This window comes from Eleutherodactylus coqui, chromosome 5 (genome assembly GCF_035609145.1).
Source record: "Eleutherodactylus coqui strain aEleCoq1 chromosome 5, aEleCoq1.hap1, whole genome shotgun sequence".
Lineage (NCBI taxonomy): Eukaryota > Metazoa > Chordata > Amphibia > Anura > Eleutherodactylidae > Eleutherodactylus > Eleutherodactylus coqui.
This window is the reverse complement of record NC_089841.1, coordinates 146,558,918-146,581,633: the sequence shown is the minus strand read 5'-3', so window position 1 is coordinate 146,581,633 and position 22,716 is coordinate 146,558,918. Positions and strand designations below refer to the sequence as shown.

The 22,716-nt window shown below is 42.1% G+C and overlaps 1 protein-coding gene across 1 annotated transcript in view; it reads right to left on the bottom strand.

Moving 5' to 3' along the window:
- The window catches only part of TMEM132B (transmembrane protein 132B), a 593,064-nt gene that overhangs the window by 2,283 nt on the left and 568,065 nt on the right, over window positions 1–22,716 (bottom strand). The window contains exons 6-8 of the mRNA XM_066603397.1: window positions 18,003–18,208; window positions 12,369–12,642; window positions 4,131–4,322 (exon numbers count right to left, since the gene is read on the bottom strand). Of these exons, the coding sequence (XP_066459494.1) occupies window positions 4,131–4,322; window positions 12,369–12,642; window positions 18,003–18,208 (672 nt within the window). The remainder of the gene's footprint in view (window positions 1–4,130; window positions 4,323–12,368; window positions 12,643–18,002; window positions 18,209–22,716) is intronic.

Sequence of the window (22,716 nt, the reverse complement as noted above, 5' to 3'; positions counted from 1 at the left end):
GCAGAAACACAGCGTTTTGCAACGCTGCGTTTACTGCAGATTCCGCCCCGTTTCAGCAGCGCTGGCATACTGTATGCCAGCGTTTTGGCTGCGTTTTCAGCTCGGCTGAAAACGCAGCCAAGAATGCTGAAAAGAAAAAAAAAAGTAAATACTCACCTAGCCGCTGCAGTCCGGGTCGCGGCCGCTGCTCTCTGCCGCTGATCCGGGCTTCCCCTGCACTCAGAAGTCTATTGCCAGAGGCCAGGTTTGAGAACCCCGGCTCCGGCAATAGAGTGCTGTGATTGGTTGTCGGCGCTTGCTCGATGCCCAATCACAGCCCTTCATTGACTGTCTCAGCCAATCAGAGCTTGCCGGCGCTGATTGGCTGAGACAGTCAATGAAGGGCTGTGATTGGGCGCCGACAACCAATCACAGCACTCTATTGCCGGAGCCGGGGTTCTCAAACCTGGCCTCCGGCAATAGACTTGGGAGTGTTGGAGAAGCCCGGATGAGCGGCAGAGACCAGCGGCCGCGACCCGGACTGCAGCGGCTAGGTGAGTATTTACTTTCTTTTTTTCTACCTAGCCTAGCTGGGACTGATTTTCGGGGTAGGGCTTCTATTGCAAGCCCTCACCCCGAAAATCGGCGAGTGGTTAACGCTGCCAAAAACGCGGCACCAAGTGTTGCCGCGTTTTCAGCAGTGCTAAAACCGCTGCCCATTCATGGGTGACGCAGGGCTGAAAACGCCCAAAAATAGAACCTGCATCGCTGTCAAAGCGCAGCGTTGGAAGGCGCTGCGTTTTCAGCCCTGTGTGAGCAGCCCCATTGAAATGAATGGGAGTGTTGTACAGCGTTTAGCGCTGGGCTGAAAAGGCAGCGCTAAACGCTGTATAAAACGCCCTGTGTGAGGGAGGCCTAAATATCAGTAGATTATACTGCCTTTCTGGACTTCATGGGGCATGAGCCAGGTTTCCACCTAGTTCCCCTCCAGACCAGTGATTATATTATTAACTGAATTGAATTGTGTTGATATTCATATGATTAACTGTTACATGGAATGCCAGTTCCCCTTCTTTCGAGTTTTACCTGCTACTAGGGTTGCCACCTGGCCGGTAAACCACCGGCATTAACAGCCTCCTAAAAAATAATTGCTTCCCTTGAGCACCTGAGGTTGGGCAGCAACCATATCAGCCAGTGCTTTTACTTAACTCAAGTTCAATTCCAGACACTGCTGCTGTATTCAGAGAAGACCCTGGACTCTTCTCCCCCTGGTGTCTATGCTGTGTACAGTATATGTAGGAACGCAGACACCAAGGGGAACAATCTATGGTCTTCTCTGAGTTCAATGGTGTTGTCCGGAATGGAACTCGAATTAAGTGAAAGTGCTGGCTGGTATGGTTGCTGCCTGGATAGAGGTTACAAATTAGGACCACTGAAAGTGGGCCACTATTATCAGTTGGGGCTATTGAGAGGGTGCCACTTTTACTAATTGGGGCTACTAAGAGGGGGCACTAGTACTATGGAATGATTACTAAGAGGTTTATTGGAGTAGCAGGAGGATTTAGAGGTACAATTCATGGCTGCAAGAAGTCTTCATGTCAGTCTGGGCCCACAAAATCAAAAGCAGTTGTCGCCAATCAGAGGAGACATAACCTGTGATCACTGGAGGTAACTGCACAGCAATCATTATCACTGTGTAAAGCTGGTATTTTGCTATTATAGTATGACTGCATTATTTATAAGTATACTAGAGCTGTGTTGCCATTTTTCATTATTTTCTTATTGAGGGAAATTCTGAGTTTTGCTGTGGGGCCCAATAATTCTATGTATGCCCCTGACTATAGCAGGCCCTGAACCACCTGTGTATTTTTATGAAGACATCAGTGGCCAGTGTCTGTCGGGTGTGTCTTTGGCTGGCACTTCATTATAGGGCCATTGCCTGCTGGTGTACAATACAGGTGGCATTGGGGGCTGACACCCTAGTACAAAGGATCTTAGAGCACAGTTCCATAATATAAGAAGGGTAACAACCAGTTGTTAGTTTATTCATACATTTCCAGCTGGAACGACAGAGGTAAAATCATACATCATGATAAGCCACGTCCCAACCATGCCTATATTTTACCTTGGCTGGCTTTTTTGTGTTTTTTATGTTTGCATGTGTGCTATAGAAGCTAATGTATATTTTAATTCATTTGGGAGGAAAAATAGTTTGCCACAAAGTTACATGAAGGAGGTCAAAGTTGTTAGCTTTCATGAAATGTTTTAAGGGTGCACTTACTTTTCAGGGTGTGTAATGCTTGTACTTTATAGGTTGTTACTTTTTAAAAATGTCTACCCTAAAACCCAATGCTTCCAATTCTAGCGAATTTAAGAAGATATGTTCATGTAGGCCTAAGTGGCATATGTGAACTATTCACATGTTGAACTTTTATTTTTAGATGGTATCATGCATCTAATCTGCTACCTAGATCATAATTTTAGCCACTAATATCAATTTTGTAGGCTTTTTTATGGAAAATTACACTTTGAGATAAAATTACATGAAGGTTCCTGTATGCTCTTTAAGTTCTGAGTGACATTTTGACAATTTGTTTGATGTCTGCTTTCACAAAATATATGGGCACAACGCAGTTAGTATGATTTTTTCATATGTAATTTAGGTTTTAGTTGCACGTGTCAAAAATGTGAAAATTGTCCTGGCTACTGGAGATGCAAAATGTTCCAAAACCCAGGCCAAGAAAAGAATTAACCCCTTGAGTGGCACGCCTGGAAATTTTCCGGGACGAGCTCCACTGCTCATAGCGATATAGCCCGGAAGATTTCCGGGCTATGTATCACTATGGGAGCTGCAGAGCACAATGCCACAAGCTGTGACATTGTGCTCTGCCTGCACAGTCCTACAGAGAACAAAGCAAGGGCTTTGAAAAACCAGCAGAAGATATTGCCGATATGCCGGCAATCTCCTGCTTTGTTTACAGGTTGCCATAGAGACCATCGGCTGGTCAGAAGCAAGCTGATGGTCTCTGTGGCAGGGAGAACTGATGCTTGGCTGTGAGAGGACAGCTAGGTACCTGCTCTTACAGCAGAGATCAGAGAAAACCTCCGATCTCTGCTGTGTTAACCCTTTACATGCGGCAGTCTATGTGACTGCAGCATGTAAAGGGCTGTCACTGCAGCATGTAAAGGGCTGTCACCATCGGACCCCCGGAATGTGATCAGGGGGTCCTGATGGGTCCCTGTGGAAGTCCCCTAAAGGGACAAAAAAATAAAAATAAAAAAAAAAGTTTCAAAATTATTTCAAAAATTATAAAAACACTTGTCTCCCTTTACTTTGTAAAAAATAAAAAATAAAATCACACATGTGGTATCCATGCGTTGTAATGACCCAGAGAAGGAAGTTAATACATTATTTAACCCCTTAATGACATGGCCCCTTTTTTTCTTTTTTCCCCATTTCTTTTTTTCCTCCCCCCTGTTTAAAAAAAACACAACTTGTCCCGCAAAAAACAAGCCCTTATATGGCCATGTCAGTGGAAAAATGAAAAAAGTTATGGCTTTTGAGACGCAACAGCAAAATTAGTTGAAATTCAATGATTAGACCATTTTTAAAAACCTGCCCTGGTGGGCACGACAGGGTGGTAGGAAACCCGCCACTCAAGGGGTTAATGGGGAATGCAAGTATTTACTAAAATAGACAGAAAGTGATGGCAGATCCACTTTAAATACCAAGTAAATTAATGTTTTGAAATATAGAAAAGGAAAAATATGACATTTCCGGTGTAGTCAGAAATAGTGCTTTGCCTCACTGACAAAGGCAACCCCTCTATAGAGTTTATATATGCCCTCCCTGCTTGCATGGGTTACCTCACATACACTCCCTTCCTTCTTTCAGTAATGCTGATAGGGTAACTGACACACTTTAAAATTGGATATAGCATGTATGTGTGCTCTTGACATAGAGAAATTAGATTCTGAACCCCTGTAGAGACTGATGTGAGTGAAGATACATACAGATAGTAATATGTAAAATGCTGGCACCATGTAAATAAAAAGAAATCACAAATAACACATAAAAAGACACATTACTAGTTCACAGTATAATTTGATCAAATACAATTGGCTGCATGATTTTTTTTTTAGTACTTTACCTGTTTTATCTCATGTAGGATATCACTGGCTATAGTGGTTGTAATGATGGCTCTTTTATTACCCTTGCTGGCTTGTACAGACAAGGAGAGACCAGTTATGAGTTGGATTCCTAGTTCAACAATTCCCACACGATCATCCAGCACTGTTACTGTTTTTTCTGCCAAGATGGAATCAGATAATGGAGAAAGGACCTGAGCGGAATAATTAAGACAAGAGAAAAACTTGGGTGAAACAACAGCAAGTGTACAGGGTACCTACAACAGAAGATAGTGTACTAAGAAAGTGCTACAAGCTTCTGTAAACCATTTAAAGTGTTTATTCTACATTATGGCAGGTATTAAAAAGCATAGTTGACTCGCTAATCAGTACAGCTGAAACACAGATATGTTGATTATATCAGTCATATCAGTTTGACAAAAGCAATTTTTTTCCATAAGTCTAATAAAGGTGTCTGGGCATATTGGATATTATACACCAAATATAGTACTGAAACACAGTGGAGCTATGTAGCCGCAGACCAGTCAGCATTTCCATGTTGATCTCTGTCCACTACCAAAAAAACAGACAGTGTGTATTTGAGCATCAGAACTAGACCAGGAAAAAGTACGTAGATTCCCTGCTCTGATAGATTACATTTTCTTTTCCATTATGTGGACCGCTATGTGTGTCTGCTATCTTGCAAATTACAGAACTCAAAGGATCTTCTGCTAACATCTCTGTGCCGCATGGCATGGGACATCTTTAAATGCCGTGTAGAGTCAGGTCAGAGCTGTTATGGCATCATAGGAAAGATCTACATAATATTAGGCAGGGGGCTTTAATGATATGGCTGATTAGTCTAAGTATCTCATATGGCACAGTGGAACATGCCTTATGAAATCAGATTTGTATATGCGCACAGCTGTGATAGGGTCATATCCTTGAGTCTTTGAACTTGCAGATACTTTGCTTGATATTCATGATTCTATTAAAACACCTAGTGATGTATACAATGTCGCAGATTAGTTCTACTACATCCCCCTTTCTATGAGCCTGAACTTTAAACAAGCTTTTAGTCTGTTAATCTTTTGTTATTGCTAATTTAACATGAATACTATGGTCTGCTAAATAGCAATTTTTTTTAATTCACTTCAAATATTACCAGAGTTAACAGATATAGAAAGAGCTAATGTGATTTTATGGCGTGCCTTTGAAGTATGGGTGGCATTTCATCTCCCTCATTTTGCACTGATTGAGGGAAATCTTCTGTATTGCACATGATTATCTGGCTGAATCATATGACTCCAGAAATATTCTGCGCCAATTATTCTCCGTTAGTGTCGCTTACTAACTGGAAAGATTGCTTTTTTTCAATCCAGAACATTCATGTTTCTCTTCTCTAAAGACAGATGATGAACTAAAGTTTGACTGATTATCTGGGCTAAACAGCTAATGGCACGGAGTAACACTGGACAGCATTGCTGACAGCTGGGATCTCCTCCGTCCAATGTATTCCGGAAACAGTGACAATACACAGATACATCTGAGAAACAATTTAGGGGTATATTTTTAGACAGATAGACAGACAGATCGATGATATATAGAGTAGAGATGAGCGAACGCGTTCGTCCGAGCTTGATATTCGTGCGAATATTAGGGTGTTCGGGATGTTCGTTATTCGTAACGAACACCATGCGGTGTTCTGGTAAATTAAACTTTCTTCCCTGAGACGTTAGCGCTTTTTTTTGGCCAATATAAAGACAGGGAAGGCATTACAACTTCCCCCTGCAACGTTTAAGCCCTATACCACCCCCCTGCTGTGAGTGGCTGGGGAGATAAGGTGTCACCCGAGTATTGAAATCTGCCCCTCCCGCTGCTCGCTATGGATGCATTCTATATGCGCTCAATGGGGCCAGCGGCAGCAGCGCTGACCCCATTGAGAACATATAGAAGACAAATCCTTCTTCTCTGGCACAGCTGTAACAGCTGTAGCAGAGAAGAACGATGTTTGCCCATTGAATTCAATGGAACCGGCAATACAGCCGACTCCACTGAATGCAATGGGCTGCCGGCGATCGCAGGATGAATGGTCGGAAAGGGGTTAAATATATAACCCCTTTCCTGCAATTCATCCAGAAATGTGTTACACTAAAAATATATACCGGCGTATAAGGCGACGGGGCGTATAAGACGACCCCCCAACTGTCACCTTATACGCCGGTAATACAGTGGAGCAAAGAATAAAAATCATTACTTACGTTTTTAGATGATCTGCGGCGCTCCTGCAGGCTGTCACTCCCTCCTGGTCCACGGCAGAGTATTGCTTTCTCCACGAAAGACTTTAAATCCCTGCCTCCAGAAGCACATGTGCCTTCAGCCAATCACAGCCAGTGACAATGATGTCATTGAATGGCTGTGATTGGCTGTGTTTCTGGAGGCGGGGATTTCAAGGCTTGAAATCCCCGCCTCCAGAAACACAGCCAATCACAGCCATTCAATGACATCATTGTCATTGGCTGTGATTGGCTGAAGGCACGTGTCTTTCTGGAGGCAGGGATTTAAAGCCTTTCATAGAGAAAGCTTGTCTGCCGTGGATTAGGAGGGAGTGACAGCCTGCAGGAGCGCCGCAGATCATCTAAAAACGTAAGTAATGCTTTTTATTCTTTGCTCCACTGTATTACCGGCGTATAAGGTGACAGTTGGGGGGTCGTCTTATACGCCCCGTCGCCTTATACGCCGGTATATATTTTTAGTGTAACACATTTCTGGATGAATTGCAGGAAAGGGGTTATATATTTAACCCCTTTCCGACCATTCATCCTGCGATCGCCGGCAGCCCATTGCATTCAGTGGAGTCGGCTGTATTGCCGGTTCCATTAAATTCAATGGGCAAACATCGTTCTTCTCTGCTACAGCTGTTACAGCTGTGCCAGAGGAGGACGATCTTTATGCTGACAGTGGGGGGGGGGGGGGGCACTCTTGCCGCTATTGTGGCTTAATAGTGGGACCTGTGAACTTGAGATGCAGCCCACCATGTAGCCCCTCGCCTGCCCTATCCGTCACTGTGTCATTCCCATCACTTTCCTGAATTGCCCAGATTTTCACACATGAAAACCTTAGCGAGCATCGGCGAAATACAAAAATGTTCTGGTCGCCCATTGACTTCAATGGGGTTCGTTGTTCGAAACGAACCCTCGAGCATCACGGGAAGTTCGTTCCGAATAACGAACACCCGAACATTTTGGTGTTCGCTCATCTCTAATATAGAGCTCTTGCTCTTAATTTCTACTGGTATCGCAAGTGTGTAAGAGTGAAGAGGACCTAGAAAATCTCCGGACATTTTTTTTTTAAATAAACACTTGCATTTGTCATACAAATAACTATGCTGGAGGTATTTTCTTAAAACTCTGCATCCCTCTGATACTCCGCCTGAAAATGTATGAATACATACCATTCCCCTTATCAATAGGGTGTCTCCATAGACATTGTCATGCTTTAACATTAAAGAGGTTTCCTGGCAGTGCTGGGCTACAGTGGGTCGAATCAGAAGCCACGGTTCCGACCCCTGTGTAGTGGCTAACGCTCGTAATTGCAGGCACAGCTCTCATTGAAATCAACGGGACCCCAGCCTGCAATTACAAGCAATGAGAGTTGTGCCTGCAATTAAGAGCACCTGCCACTACACAGGGGTCGGAGCAGCTGACAGCTGGTGCTGCCTGGAAAACCCCTTTAATTGTTCAATATCAGTGGGTGTAGCAATACACCGAATTGGAAAGGGTAATGGTAACAGTTTTAGAAAAAAAAGCCTTCAAATGGGTCAGTAGAGCTGCAGGCCTTTTTCTTAGGGCTCATTCACACAGTAGTATATAAGCCCTATATTATGTGCATATTTTTTATGCGTGTAAGGGCTTATTTACATGAGCGTATATCGGTTAGGTTTTCACACCTGGCTGATATAGGCTTCCATCTAAGCAATTCCCCCCTTCCCTCCCCCTCACCGACTCTCTCCTCCAGTTCGGCGTTTCCAATGGGAAGGGGCGGGGATGGGGCAGAGCTAAGCTCTGCTCTGTCTCGCCGACTCCCATTGCTGGCTATGGTCAAGGGGCGAAGAGGGGGCGGGAGCTTAGCTTCGCCTCCATCCCACCCACTCCCATTGCAAACCGCTCGGAGGGGAGGAGGGAGACAGAGAGCAGGTGAGTGGGGAGGAAAGTGGGGAACTGCTTAGATGGAAGGGTATATCGGCCGGCCGTGAAAACGCTGGCCGATATAGGCTTGTGTAAATAAGCCCTAATACATAATTGCGCAGCATATTAGGCAAATACACATTTGCCATAGATTTCCATGGGGATCTTTGGTGCACAAATGCACACAAAAATAGAGCATGCTTCATTTTTCGCACACTCAAAATGCCAAAGCAAAAAAAAGAATAATGGAAATGAACCCATTGAAATGGGTTCTATTCTCTGCGTATTGTGCACAAATACGCTTGTGTGAAGCCGCTCTTAGAGTAGAACTGCAGGTTGTCTTCTTTCTAAGCTTATCTGTCGTAGTTACCTGATTATGTTTCTTATCTGTTGTTTGATTGCCTATTCTTCCTTGGATTGATACATTTTCCTGATGAACTAGTATAGGGTTTGAGAGGGAGAGAGAAGAGCAGCCTAGTAGTTCTTTTACATGGGCCAATTATCAGGACTGAGTAAAATAGTGCTTTAAAACAAGTTTAAAAATTTGTTAAAATGATTTTTTTACATCTCATTGATATAATTTTGTCCTTTCTTCCTTGTAAAACCTCCTGAATTCGGAATAAGGGATTAGTTATGAGGCATGAGTTGCTCATTGCTAATTGTTTGGACTTTGACTAAGCGATATCAGGCTTTTTTCTCCTGTCATTCGGATGTAGATACACTTTTGCATTTTGTATCAGTGCGTTGCTGGATGACTGCACAATATTTCATCTCGCTGACTAGTATTCAGGTGACCAAAATTATATTTTCAGACCAGAAAAAAATGTTGTGCGTTCAGAGGTGTACAGTAAATTAAGGCTTTTGGGCCCCTGTGCAACCCAGCGACCATGTACCATTTGTAATTGTGTTGCTTTCTTACTGAGTCCTTTCATGCAACTGCTACCCCCGCACCACATATAACTGTTTTATGCAAAAACCTGTATGAATGGGAGGTGGTGTGTAGTTAGTAGTTAAGTATAACATCTAATTTATGAACTCATGTTCCCTTCTCTTAGATTATAGGTGAAGGTCTGAAAGTATCAAATGTGGCAAATATGTAATAATAGAGTAATTGGGGGAGCCAGTTTTATTATACAACACTGACAGCATGTGTATATGCGTGGGTAATCAAACCTGGAAAAACTGTAAATTGCCTTAATTAAGGGAATTTGCTACAAAAATTTGGAATAATCATATTTACTTTAGAGTACTGCCTAAAGTGCTTCAGTGTAATTTTCATTTTCTTATACTGCAATCTGCATGAAATTAAGATAGTTAGAAAATCCAATATACTTTTTTTCTAAATGCAATTCATATAAACACCACATTTCTTCCATAGGCAGTTAATGCATAAATCTAATTTCATGATGTAATAGATGTTTTCCTACTCTATAAATATGTTGCCCCAAAACACTTCACTCAGTAATCTGCATAAAGCAGAGTTTTCTGCCAATATTGTTGTCATTTGAGCTGTTGTAGATTTCTGAACCAAAAATTCATCTACATATGCAGTATTATAAATAGTGGGAATGTATCATTGCATAACTAAACTGACTTGTCATTAACCATTTTGCTGCCTGAATAATTTCGTACTTTTGACATTAGGAAATAAAGCCTGAATTATAAAATAAAAGAAACATATTATAACCCCATACCCCTGATACATTGAAAAAGTGCCCCACATCACTTTATATTCATGGGCACCTTCATGCAAATTATTGAATCAAAAATGATAGAGTTGGGAGGGACCTCCAGGGTCATCGGGTCCAACCCCCTGCTCAATGTAGGATTCACTAAATCATCCCAGACAGATATTTGTCCAGCCTTTGTTTGAAGACTTCCATTGAAGGAGAAATCACCACCTCCCATGGTAACCTGTTCCACTCATTGATCACCCTCACTATCTAATATCTAAACTGTACCTCCTCCCTTTCAGTTTTATCCCTTTTGCTATCCTTGTGCAAATGAGAATAGGGCTAATCCCTCTGCACTGTGACAGCCCTTCAGATATTTGTAGACAGATATTAAGTCTTCTTTCAGCCTCTCCTCTGTAGTGTTAGCTATAGAGATGAGCAAACGTACTCGGTAAGGGCGATTTCGCAATCGAGCACCGCGATTTTCACGTACTTCACTACTCAGGTGAAAAGTACTCGGGTGCGCTGTGGGGCGGGGCGTGGCGTGGTGGAGGGGGGGGGGTAGCAGCGGGGAACAGGGGGGGGGGGGCCCTCTCTCTCTCCCTCTCCCCCCCACTCCCCGCTGCAACCCTCCGCTCACCCACAGCGCACCCGAGTACTTTTCACCCGAGTAGTGAAGTACTCGAAAATCGCGGTGCTCGATTGCGAAATCGCCCTTACCGAGTACGTTCGCTCATCTCTAGTTAGCTATCCCTCCTACCTTTGTGCCGTCTGCAAACTTGATCTGTTTTACCTCAATTCCCTCCTCCAGATCATTTATAAAAATGCTGAATACTATGGCTAGGACAAAGTCTTGTGGTATCTCACTTGACACATTCTTCCAGTTGGACGTGCAGCCATTTATGACCACTCTTTGGGTACAATCAATCAGCCAGTTGTGAATCCACCTAATAGTTGCCTTGTGAATCCTATATTTGATCATTTTTTCAATAAGGATGGTATAAGATACTTTGCCAAATGCTTTAATAAAGTCAAGATATACTATATCTACTGCATTTCTCTGATCAACAGACAATGATTCTGTCATAGAAGGAAATTAGATTTGTCTGGCAGGACTTGCTTATAACAAACTCATGATAACTCTGGTTAATTACTCCATTCTCATCCAAGTATTTGCATACATGCTGTTTAATTTGTTCAAAGATCTTTCCCGATATAGAAGTCAGGCTCACAGGTCTGCAGTTTCCTGAATTCACCCTCTTCTCTTTTTTGAAGATAGGGACAAGATTTTCCTTCTCCAATCTTCTGGGACTTCTCCTGCTCTCCAGGAATTTTCAAAGATTGCAGCGAGTGGTTCGGCAATTATTTGGTTTAGAGCTATATCTTGAGATAGGACATGGCTTAGAGCTATATCTGAAGGCAGGACTTGGGAAACCCTGGTTTTCACCCCTGAGCCTTTCAAGTGAAATTTGGTCTTTGCTGCGGGATCCCCAAGCAGTTACTTGCAGAAATAGTCTCAATAGTGGGGTTGTTGATGCTACAGAAGGCTGAGGCATGGTACCTGAAGGTGTGAACTCAGACATAAACTAGGAACAAGCTGAGGTTGGGGCAGGTATCAGGCAGTGGGGTAGGGCAAACATCAGACAAATAGCAAGCTTCAGAAATGGAGTGAAGGTCAGGAATAGAAAGGTTAGAAAAGTCAGAGTCAAGCAGAGATCTAAACCAGGAGAACACAAACTTGGGATTTGTCACAATGGATAGGAACCAATTGCTTAGGCATCCTTCCTTGGGTGTTGATGCCTAATATAGCAGATGCTGGGAGAGGACTGGAAGGGGACAAGTATTGGATTGTGCGCTGGCTCTTTAAGTCTGGGGAAAACATTATGCATGAGACCTACATACAAAAGCCATGTAGAGAAGAGTATGCAGTGTGCAGGATGAGACTGATGACAGCGATTGACTGCAACTTCAGCAGCAATTGAGTAGGGGTGACAGTAGTGGCGCACCATAACACTTACCCCATCTCACCATCCAATGGAGGTCCAACTTTTCATCCTGTTCCCTTACTTCAAATCATCTCTACAAATAAATATGGGCTAAACTCTGGCACTTATACTCTAGTCATTGCAAGCATATCATATAAGTCCTTGCCGGTGATAGGGATGAAGGCAATATATTTTTTTTGCATTCTTAGAGATTGAAAAATCAGTCATCAATGTAATGACAAAATGTTATTCACTACATTCCCAGAAACAAATAAAAATAAAAAATGATGAAATTTTTAACAATATGATAACAGAAGAAAATTCAAGTACTTTTATTTTATTGCTATTGCTTTCATTCTATGAAGAAATACTGTTGAAATGAGCCAAGTAAAAAATTCACACATGCATGCTTTTACCTGGACAGTGGTTATTCCCGGCTCTCGTCCAACTAGAACTTTCCCCGATTCCAGTGTTGCTATCTTCGATTCTTCAACCTTCATGAAGTCACTGACAAGGTCAGTGATATCAAACTGCCAATCTGGTCCTAACATGTATGTCAGCTGTCCACCAATGTCTGAAGACTCTGCAACAAACTGTGTGAAGACACGAACCATTGCATGCTGGTACTGGAGGGAACACCCACGTCCTTTCTTCTCATCATCCTCTTCATCTTCGCTATCTCTTGTTGGTCTAGGGAGAAATTAATTTGGGGAGAAAATCCTAAATAAAGTTAATATAAAATGTTTGCTTTATCAATAAATTAGCTTAAATTATCTTCTGTAACTTTCTAATATCCCTTGTACAGCAATTGCTAAGCGTGTTTTCACATCTGTGTTGGAACCTCCAGCCAGAGGTTCCATCGCAGGTGCGATTAAAAATACCGGAAGTAAAAGCGCTGCCTGCAGTGCATAGTACTGTCTTTTTTGCACGTGGATTTAATGGCTATTTAAGCCTAATGAGATCCAGATATGTTCTTTTCCCCATATTTTGCGTCATGTCACACCCTTCCCCTTGTGTATTTGCGCACCTTCCATAGACTTCTATAGGACTTTGGGTGCACAAAACGCAGGAAAATAGAGCAGGTCCTCCTTTTTTTACGTGTGTGTGTGCAAATACCTCCACAAACACAGTTTTGTCAAAAAGCCCTTACACATACTTTTTGTGCGCTATTTTGGTTTGTAAAAACATGAATTTCGTGGTTTTTTTTATAGTCTTTTTTTACAAGCGTTGTTTGTGGTGTTTTTTTCTATTTATAATATTGATAACTTGCATTCTTCTGAGGTTATACAACTCCTACAGATAAGTCTAGGTGACATACGCCATACCTACAGCATGTTATTCAAAACAACACTGTGGACCTCAAAAAAATGCAAAGAAAACGCCACAAACAAGAAGACATTCTTTGCAGAGCGTTTCATATTTCACTATTAGAGATGAGCGAGTATACTCGCTAAGGCTAACTACTCGAGCGAGTAGTGCCTTAGTCGAGTATCTGCCTGCTGGTGTCTAAAGATTCGGCTGCCGGCGCGGGTGACAGGTGAGTTGCGGCGGTGAGCAGGGGGGAGCGGAGGGGAGAGAGTGAGAGAGGGATCTCCCCTCCGTTCCTCACCACTCTCCCCCGCCGCTCCCCGCCCGCCGCCGGCACCCGAATCTTTACACACGAGTGGGCAGATACTCGACTAAGGCACTATTCGCTTGAGTAGTTAGCCTTAGCGAGTATGCTTGCTCATCTCTATTCACTATAGATTTTAATCTGGCCATAAGATTTTAGGTGAGAAAAGTGTCATAAAAAATTGGACTTAAAAAACCCCAGAAAAAACCTCTGTGTGTGAAGTTATTCTTATACAGTTGAAGCTGCTATTCCTTAGTGGATTCATGTAGCTTGCTAGTTCTTCTGATCAAACAAAGGAGTGTTTGCTTATATTTGTGTGTTGTAATTTCTTCAGTGATACTTTTGTAGTGTAGTAACTATTCCATGTAAGTAAACCTTCCCTGTTTGCCCATTATTCCCAATTCACTAATGTGGGTTGTGCGTTTCAGATTTTACTTCTATATTGGAATACTGGAATTGTGAAGTATATTTTTGTTAAATAACTATGTTCGATACAAGTGGCAGAAAATAGGAAAAGTCAAATAAAAGGTCAGGGTAAGGACACATGGTTTGATCAGGATGAAGTTTGGAGGTGGTCCTGATGTGGTCAAAAATTGCATGCAGTTGACTACATGTGGCTATTGGCACCAAGTATAAGGCCCTCTACCCCACATGATCACACCAGCCAATCATATTAATGCCATGGAGGTATACAGTAAAACAATCCTCTTCTCAGACACAGGGTTACCTAGTCTCTTAGAGCAGCTGCACCCCTGTGTGATGTCCTCTTTTCTCCACTAGTGGCTTTTCTCTTATTATGTTTCTCAGGCCGTATTTCTAGTCACACTGAGTATCATCTGCTCAACGCTGGTCTAATAACTCCCTCTTAGTCATCATAGCCACCCAACTGTCACTAACTGTCCCCTTGCTCCACAGTCAGAGGTGGACACCGATCTCCGACTGGGCTGCAGGGTCCAAATGCCTACTATTAGCTGCTGAACTACAGCCGTAATAAATAACATCAGGGCTATCTCAATCCAAAGAACAGGGTGAGTAATAAATGTCACCTTGGAGCATTAATGTCCCTGTGTCTCTTTTAGGCAGCTTTCATACCTGCATTAGGGCTCAGTTCAGGGTTTCGGTCTCTCCACTCCATTTTTAGAGGAGAAAACCTGATATAAAACGGTAAAAAATAGGTTTATTTTTCCCCCCATTGATTTCAATTGGGTTTCAAAAAAATGGAAAGGCTTCTGTTTGCTTCCCTTGTGTCTGGTTTCCACATTGTAGACTGTTTTTTTCCTTTAAAAAAATGGAAACCTGACAGAATGGAAGCAAACGGAAGCTTTTCGGGTTTTTTTTTTTTTTGAAACCCCATTGAAATCAATGGGAAGAAAAAAAAGATCCGGTTTTTAAAGTTTTTTATTTTCAGTTTATCTGCTCCAAAAATAGAGCAGAGAAACGGAAAACCCTGAACTGAGCCGTAATGCAGATGTGAAAGCTGCCTTACTATCTCTTGTGCTGCAGCCTAGCACCATTGCTAGTAGTACATACATAGCAGAACTTTGTTACTAAAACTTGCAACATTAAATATAATAAACACCTGTTAGTGGGAAAACCTGTAATAACTTAAGAAGGGTGGGCATGATCCAATCCATGCAAGCACAGACTGGTCCATATCTCACCTGTATACTTTGCCTGAGCCATATATTTAGCTATATGCCAGAAAAAAAATTGCAAGCCCCTGTGAGCCTCTAAATGCAAAAAGTAATCCCTAGTAAAGTATTCAGAAAGTACATTATGAAAGTAGCAAAATGGTCTATTTAATAATTAAATAACATATCTGTGCATTTGATTGATCTCTCCAATTTAAATCAGTTGTCCTCTATTTCTATCTTCTATATAATTATACCTCCATCAATAAGATCAAAGTACATTCTGATGATTTGATTATTTTTCATCAAACCATTTGATAACCAAGGATTAATGCGCAGGTTTTAGAAAAGGAACAGCATAAGCATTCTCTTTTCTACTACAAGTATGCTAAAGAGTTGCTGTCAAATAGTTTGAGAATTTGCATTTTTCCTATTATTAGGCAGCTTTCAATTGATGTAAGTCTTCAAAAGACAGAAAAACTGTATGAAAATGTAAGATTACATTAGTGGCTTATCTTCGAAATTCTAAATCTGTAACATATACTGTAAAACCCATGAATTCCAATAATGAAGGGATTAGTTGTCGTAATTCACACCTGTTTAAACACTCACTAAGAAACCTAAAGAGGTTTAAAGGGGTTGTCTACAGGAGAGGAGATATGTGATTGACTCCTACCAATCAAGAGACTCCCACCAATCACAAGAATCGGGGGTCCTCTTCCCCCCTGTATGAATGAAGTAGATGTTGTCCATCGCCACTCAATTCATCTCTATTGGGACTGCTGGAGATAGACGAGTGCCTTTCCCTGACTATCTCTGGCAGATCCATAGAGATGAATGGAGAGGCAATGCTCATGTTCAACTGCCACTACAATCAGATGTGGAGACACAGAACTTCTCAGTTCCATTCTCGTGATTCGCGGGGGTCTGAGTGGATGGGGGATAAGTTTTACACTTGGCATAAGCCCTTCAAGGGCGCATTCATATGTGACGGATTTGAAGGGGTGAAATACGTTGCGGATCTGCGTCAAAATCTGCATGGTTTAAGTATTACATGTTGTGGATAGAGGATAACTTGTGATTCTGGAGAAACGCCTTTAAAGCAGTGAAGGTTGTTCTCTTGGCCAATGCACTCTAATACAGAGCTCATTCCACAATATCTATGGGTATCAGGGGCACTATCATTCACAGCTGATAAGTTTATATAAAACTGAAAAATAGTGGTCTCAAGACCCACTTGGGTTAAACGTTAACCATTATACCACCATATGTCAGAGGCAATAAACCCAAGAGTGGGGCCTTAAAATATAACTTATTATGTATTGTATATAATGTAAAATACATATATACATTTTAACATTACTGGGTGATGAGATGTGTGATGACAAGGTTGTCTTCACTGAGAGGATTGGTATGTATTCCTTTCAATCATATTTAGATCTCTCAGGATTGGTCACAAGGATCATGCAGGTACCACCCTTTTGTGTTATAAGAGTTGTCAGTTTGTGGCGGTTTCATCTATTACCCCGTTGTTACCCCTGAGGATGCCAGTCTGTCTGGTGAAACACATCGGAGGGTTCTTTATCTTTTACACTCATTGCCATAACTACAGTTCAGCTCTGCACAGCGCCTCATTCAGCCGCTCAATTACTATGTAAGGGGGATCCATATCTCCCACTCTCTGAGTGACTGAAATTGTAGACACTTGGCTTCTTTCATGGATCCACAATAGGGACTTATTGGTGACCTGAGTCAGTACAAGCTGAATAAGTAGGGAGTGCCGGCATCCCATTAGGTTCGCAACTGACCGTAGAGCTTTCATAAATGTTCTTGACTAATTATATTCAGCCTGGTAATTTATAGGGAGAGCAGTTTGGGCTCCTTATACCTGTCCTTATTGATCTGTGAACACATGCAGGCAAATGTTTGTCGCACCCCGTCCATACTGTCAACAGTGGTTGATGTAGAATTTTAAAATGTATATAGTTTGATCTTTTATAGTATATAATAATAAGTTATATTTTAAGATCCCACTTTAGAGTTTATTGCTTCTGTCATATGGTATCATACTATATACCGCTGAAGACTACCAGGTACCTAACATATTATGATATCCTGTAAATGTGACTACTTCTCAGGAGCTCTTCCTGTATACACTACTTTCCCGCCTTTTACAGTGAAAGATTATAGCCATAGAGATTATAGCCATAGAGATTATAGCCATATGGATTATAGCCATAGATTGTTTGTATAAGCGTTAATTTCCAATAATTGCCTAGTGTGAGAATGCCAAGCGACGAAACGACAAATGATAATCTGACAATAGCATCTATTACAGTGTTTCCCAACTCCAGTCCTCAGGGACCACCAACAGGTCATGTTTTCAGGATCTCCTACAGTACGAACCCCTGTGGCAATGTCTCAGGCACCGAGGATAATTACATCACCTGTGCAATACTGAGGAAATCCTGAAAAAATGACCTGTTAGTGGTCCCTGAGGACTGGAGTTGGGAATCACTGGTCTATTAGGTAGACATGAAAATGACTGTCGGCAGCAAATCCCCTCATGTAAAGAGGATGTGCTGCCATCAATAATGGAAACGAATGGGTGCACCCATGATCCAAAGTTGCCTCAGATACTTTCCCGCTGTAAAAGTAATTAACTCCTTAATGACAGGCACATTTTACAGCCCATTTACATGTAACGATTATTGCTCAAAATTTATTCAAACAGTCCAATGATTTTTTTGAACAATAATCGTTCCATGTGAAAGGGCCCTAATGAATGGCCACAGTTACCCACTCACCTTTTATTAACAGACACAGGGACTCTCCAGCCCTTAATCTGGCTCAATTCAGTGTCAGAGATTTCAATTTGAAGAGGAAGCCGCGGAGCCCAGACTGTCACTTCCAACTGGGTGGTTATGTGCTGGTATGTGAAATTTACAATGGTGTCCACTTTACTTTTCATTTCCTTGCCGTTCACAAAGACGGAGTCACATCTGTCTGAAACCTGAATTTCAGAAAACAAATATCCAGTATTTAGCTCATACACATATCTGGCGAAGGGTACAAAAATTAAAGGAGTATTAAGGTTTCGGCAATTCAGGCTAGGGCTCCATGGAGACTTTAACTGAGACACTGCTCGCAAAGCCAAGGATCGCAGTATAGTCTTGCAATCTAATAGACGTCAATGCAGTCGCATTGTAGCTCTCAGGTAGCTACGACCACAACTTGCAGATTGTAGGTCATGATCTGCAGATCTGGGTCATGGCTACATACGAGCTGCAGTGTGACTGAATTGACTTATTAGATTTGAGGTCACAAGGCTACACTGCTATCTATGCCTATGTGACCTGTGTGGTAGTCAACGTCTCAGGGTAGCCTAGTCTAAAATCATTCATTGTTGAGATATTATACAATTTTCCATTCAATAGGAGCATTACAGTTACAGTATTTGGATCAGATTTGTGTCTTGTTACAAGCGATCACCTGTGTGCATGTAACATGGCCAGGATTGATTTTGATCCCCTGGAATTAAATAATTAAAGTTACCATTTATTGACAGCAAGCAAAGATCTTGAAAAAATTGGAAATTTATATAGAAATTCATAGAAATGCTCATTACGCTGTGAGTATTGTGATTTGCAAAAACTTCTGATTTAACTTACTATAGATGGTATAATTGAAAAAAGAAAATTGACCATAAAGGTCAATTAGAGGACAAGTTGGAGAAATAACAAAGAATTATACTTAAAGGGGTTTTCTGGGCAATTTTTATTTGATGATCTATGCCATTTCTGACCATGACTAATCAGCTGTTTGGGTGCATACTGTCACTAGCAAAACACAGGATATGAAACAGCAGCAGCTGAAACCTCTGACCCCTCTGTAGTGGCTGGTAATTGCAGGTACAGATCTCATTGATATTAAAGGAGATGTCCCGAGGCAGCAAGTGGGTCTATACACTTCTGTATGGCCATAATAATGCACTTTGTAATGTACATTGTGCATTAATTATGAGCCATACAGAAGTTATAAAAAGTTTTATACTTACCTGCTCCGTTGCTGGCGTCCTCGTCTCCATGGTGCCGACTAATTTTCGCCCTCCGATGGCCAAATTAGCCGCGCTTGCGCAGTCCGGGTCTTCTCCTCTTCTCTATGGGGCTCCGTGTAGCTCCGTGTAGCTCCGCCCCGTCACGTGCCGATTCCAGCCAATCAGGAGGCTGGAATCGGCAATGGACCGCACAGAAGCCCTGCGGTCCATGAAGACAGAGGATCCCGGCGGCCATCTTCAGCAGGTGAGTATGAAGACGCCGGACCGCCGGGATTCAGGTAAGCGCTGTGCGGGTGGTTTTTTTAACCCCTGCATCGGGGTTGTCTCGCGCCGAACGGGGGGGGGGTTTAAAAAAAAAAAAACCCGTTTCGGCGCGGGACATCTCCTTTAATAGGAGCTTGCAGTTACCAGTGCCAGCCACTACACAGGGGTTGGAGCTGTCTGCTTTCACTCTGCGCCTTGTGGTGCTGACAACAGGTGCACAAACAGCTGATTGGTCAGAGTCCCGAGCAGCGGATCTCAGCTGATCAACTACCGCTGACCTTTCTGAGGACAGATCACTAAAAATTACCTGGAAAACTCATTTAACCCAGGTTGATCTACAGTACAGCGCTAAAATATTTTTCAACACTGCCCAACATAGAAAATAAAGAATGGCTAAGTCAAAGAAAAAAGATGAAATCTGGTTATGATTACCTTTTTAATGATAAAAACTCCTACTAATTAAATGTTTGTGCGCATCTGAAACTCTGACAAACTTTACTACAAAACCAGTAATATTCTAACTATGTAGAAAGTTTCAGATCTTAGGTTGAATTCCAGCACACGTGCTACATTTGGAAGAATGAATTATTTTGAGATATAGCACCTTAAATTTCCATAGCAACAAGATAACACATTGTAAAAATCGCTGAAAAAATATATAGTTTTCTTCTCTCTATTACACTTTCACAAAGTTTTTAAACATTTAGTATGAATTAGGTTTAATACACAGGGCGAAGCTGCAAACATGGAGCCTTTATAACAATCTATACCTCCATATGGCATTGTATCATGTGGATACTGCTGTCATTGTGTCCAGTGGAGTTTGTCTAGATTCCTATTCTGTTGAATTTAATCAAAATCTGACTGTAACCATATTACTGCAGCCGCAATATAAAATAGGAGTCATTCGGAGTTACAGTAAGGCCTGCTGTGCACATGAGCCAGCAGGATTCCAAATGCGGAAAGCCGTAATGGAATCCAACTCTGACCCTTGCTAGCGATCCCGTGCACCTTCTCTTTTCTGTATTGCGGATGAGTGAGGACACTCCCCGACAGTACAGATTTGTTTTAAAAATGTTTCTTTTCCGGCGCCGTCTCTAGGTGATGACGTGGGTACATGCAACCTATTCCTGATGTCAACTGCAGATGGGCTGCGGGTCTGACGGCTTCCATTGACTTCGTAAATAGGAAAAGTAAAGGGGTTACAACTTCAATATTCAATTCTAAGCGTGAAAAAAACGAAAATCCACGATACATGACTAGTTCTTTTCTCAGAAACCATAAAGCCTAGGGAAATGATTTGTATACTGAGGAGAATCTACCTCACCTCTGTGTATATACTGAGGAGAATCTAACTGACCTCTGTGTGCATATGCTGAGGAGAATCTACCTCCCCTCTATGTGTATATACTGAGGAGAATCTACCTCACCTCTATGTGTGTATACTGAGGAGAATCTACCTCACCTCTGTGTATATACTGAGGAGAATCTACCTCATCTCTTTGTGAATATACTGAGGAGAATCTACCTCACCTCTATGTGTATATACTGAGGAGAATCTACCTCACCTCTATGTGTTTATACTGAGGAGAATCTACCTCACCTCTATGTGTTTATACTGAGGAGAATCTACCTCACCTCTATGTGTGTATACTGAGGAGAATTTACCTCACTTCTATGTGTTTATACTGAGGAGAATCTACCTCACCTCTATGTGTGTATACTGAGGAGAATCTACCTCACCTCTATGTGTGTATACTGAGGAGAATTTACCTCACCTCTATGTGTGTATACTGAGGAGAATTTACCTCACGTCTATGTGTGTATACTGAGGAGAATCTACCTCACCTCTATGTGTGTATACTGAGGAGAATTTACCTCACTTCTATGTGTTTATACTGAGGAGAATCTACCTCACCTCTATGTGTGTATACTGAGGAGAATCTACCTCACCTCTATGTGTGTATACTGAGGAGAATCTACCTCACCTCTATGTGTGTATACTGAGGAGAATGTACCTCACCTCTATGTGTACATACTGAGGAAAATCTACCTCACCTCTGTGTATATAATGAGGAGAATCTAACTGACCTCTGTGCATATACTGAAAGGCTGTAAAGTACATAAGGAAGCGGCCATGACTGCAGGGCTGGAGCCTTTAAGCCTGAGAAGGGGCTACAACCTCCAGTCTGGGGTTAAATTTGAATAAAAAGGGGCATTACCTTTAATGGTAAAAAGTGAGGAGAATAGGAGGGGTGGCACATTCTGCAGAGGGACGTTGGTACATGCAGTCTGAGGAGAATCTAAGGCTCTTCTATGTGTATACATATTTAATTCCTCAGTTCCTCTGAAATAACCATGACTTCTTAAAATTTTCTGTGTGAACAACAGGTAATCACCTGTACCAAATCAACTCGGGTGAAGTCAGGCATATCGGCTAGTATAATATATAATTCTTTAAATAATGATTCAATTATTTTCATACAAGTTGGATATTGCACAATAGGAATTCACTAAATTTCATTATTTTCTAAACATAAAGCTGTTCTTTATGGTTCGCTACTAGAGATGAGCGAGCGTACTCGGAAAAGCACTACTCGCTCGAGTAATTTGCTTTATCCGAGTATCGCTGTGCTCGTCCCTGAAGATTCGGGTGCCGGCACAGAGCGGGGAGCTGCAGGTGAGAGCGGGGAGGAACGGAGGTAAGATCTCTCTCTCCCTCTCTCCCGCCCGCTCTCCCCTACTCCCCGCTGCGACTCACCTGTCAGCCGCAGTGGCACCCGAATCTTCAGACCCGAGCACAGCGATACTCGGATAAAGCACATTACTCGAGCGAGTAGTGCTTTTCCGAGTATGCTCGCTCATCTCTATTCGCTACTAAAAGCAGAGAGAATATATATAGAAGTTATATAAAATCTGCAGCACTATATACTCAATGGCACATGTGTGGTGTTTGTATATAAAGGGGCAGGACAAAAATATGGAAACACCGTATGAAATGCATGTCTTAAAATCGGTCTCTACATGTCCTATTGAAATATGATTTATAATCCCATGTAACTTAAGTGGAGGTAATATGATACATATGCTGCCGAGTAGAAGTGAACATCTGGCCAAGCAACAAGGTTCCATTGGCCATGGGTTTGCGCCACTCAGCTTCTGTTACCAACTGGCTTCCAAAACCACCTAGAGCAGGGCAA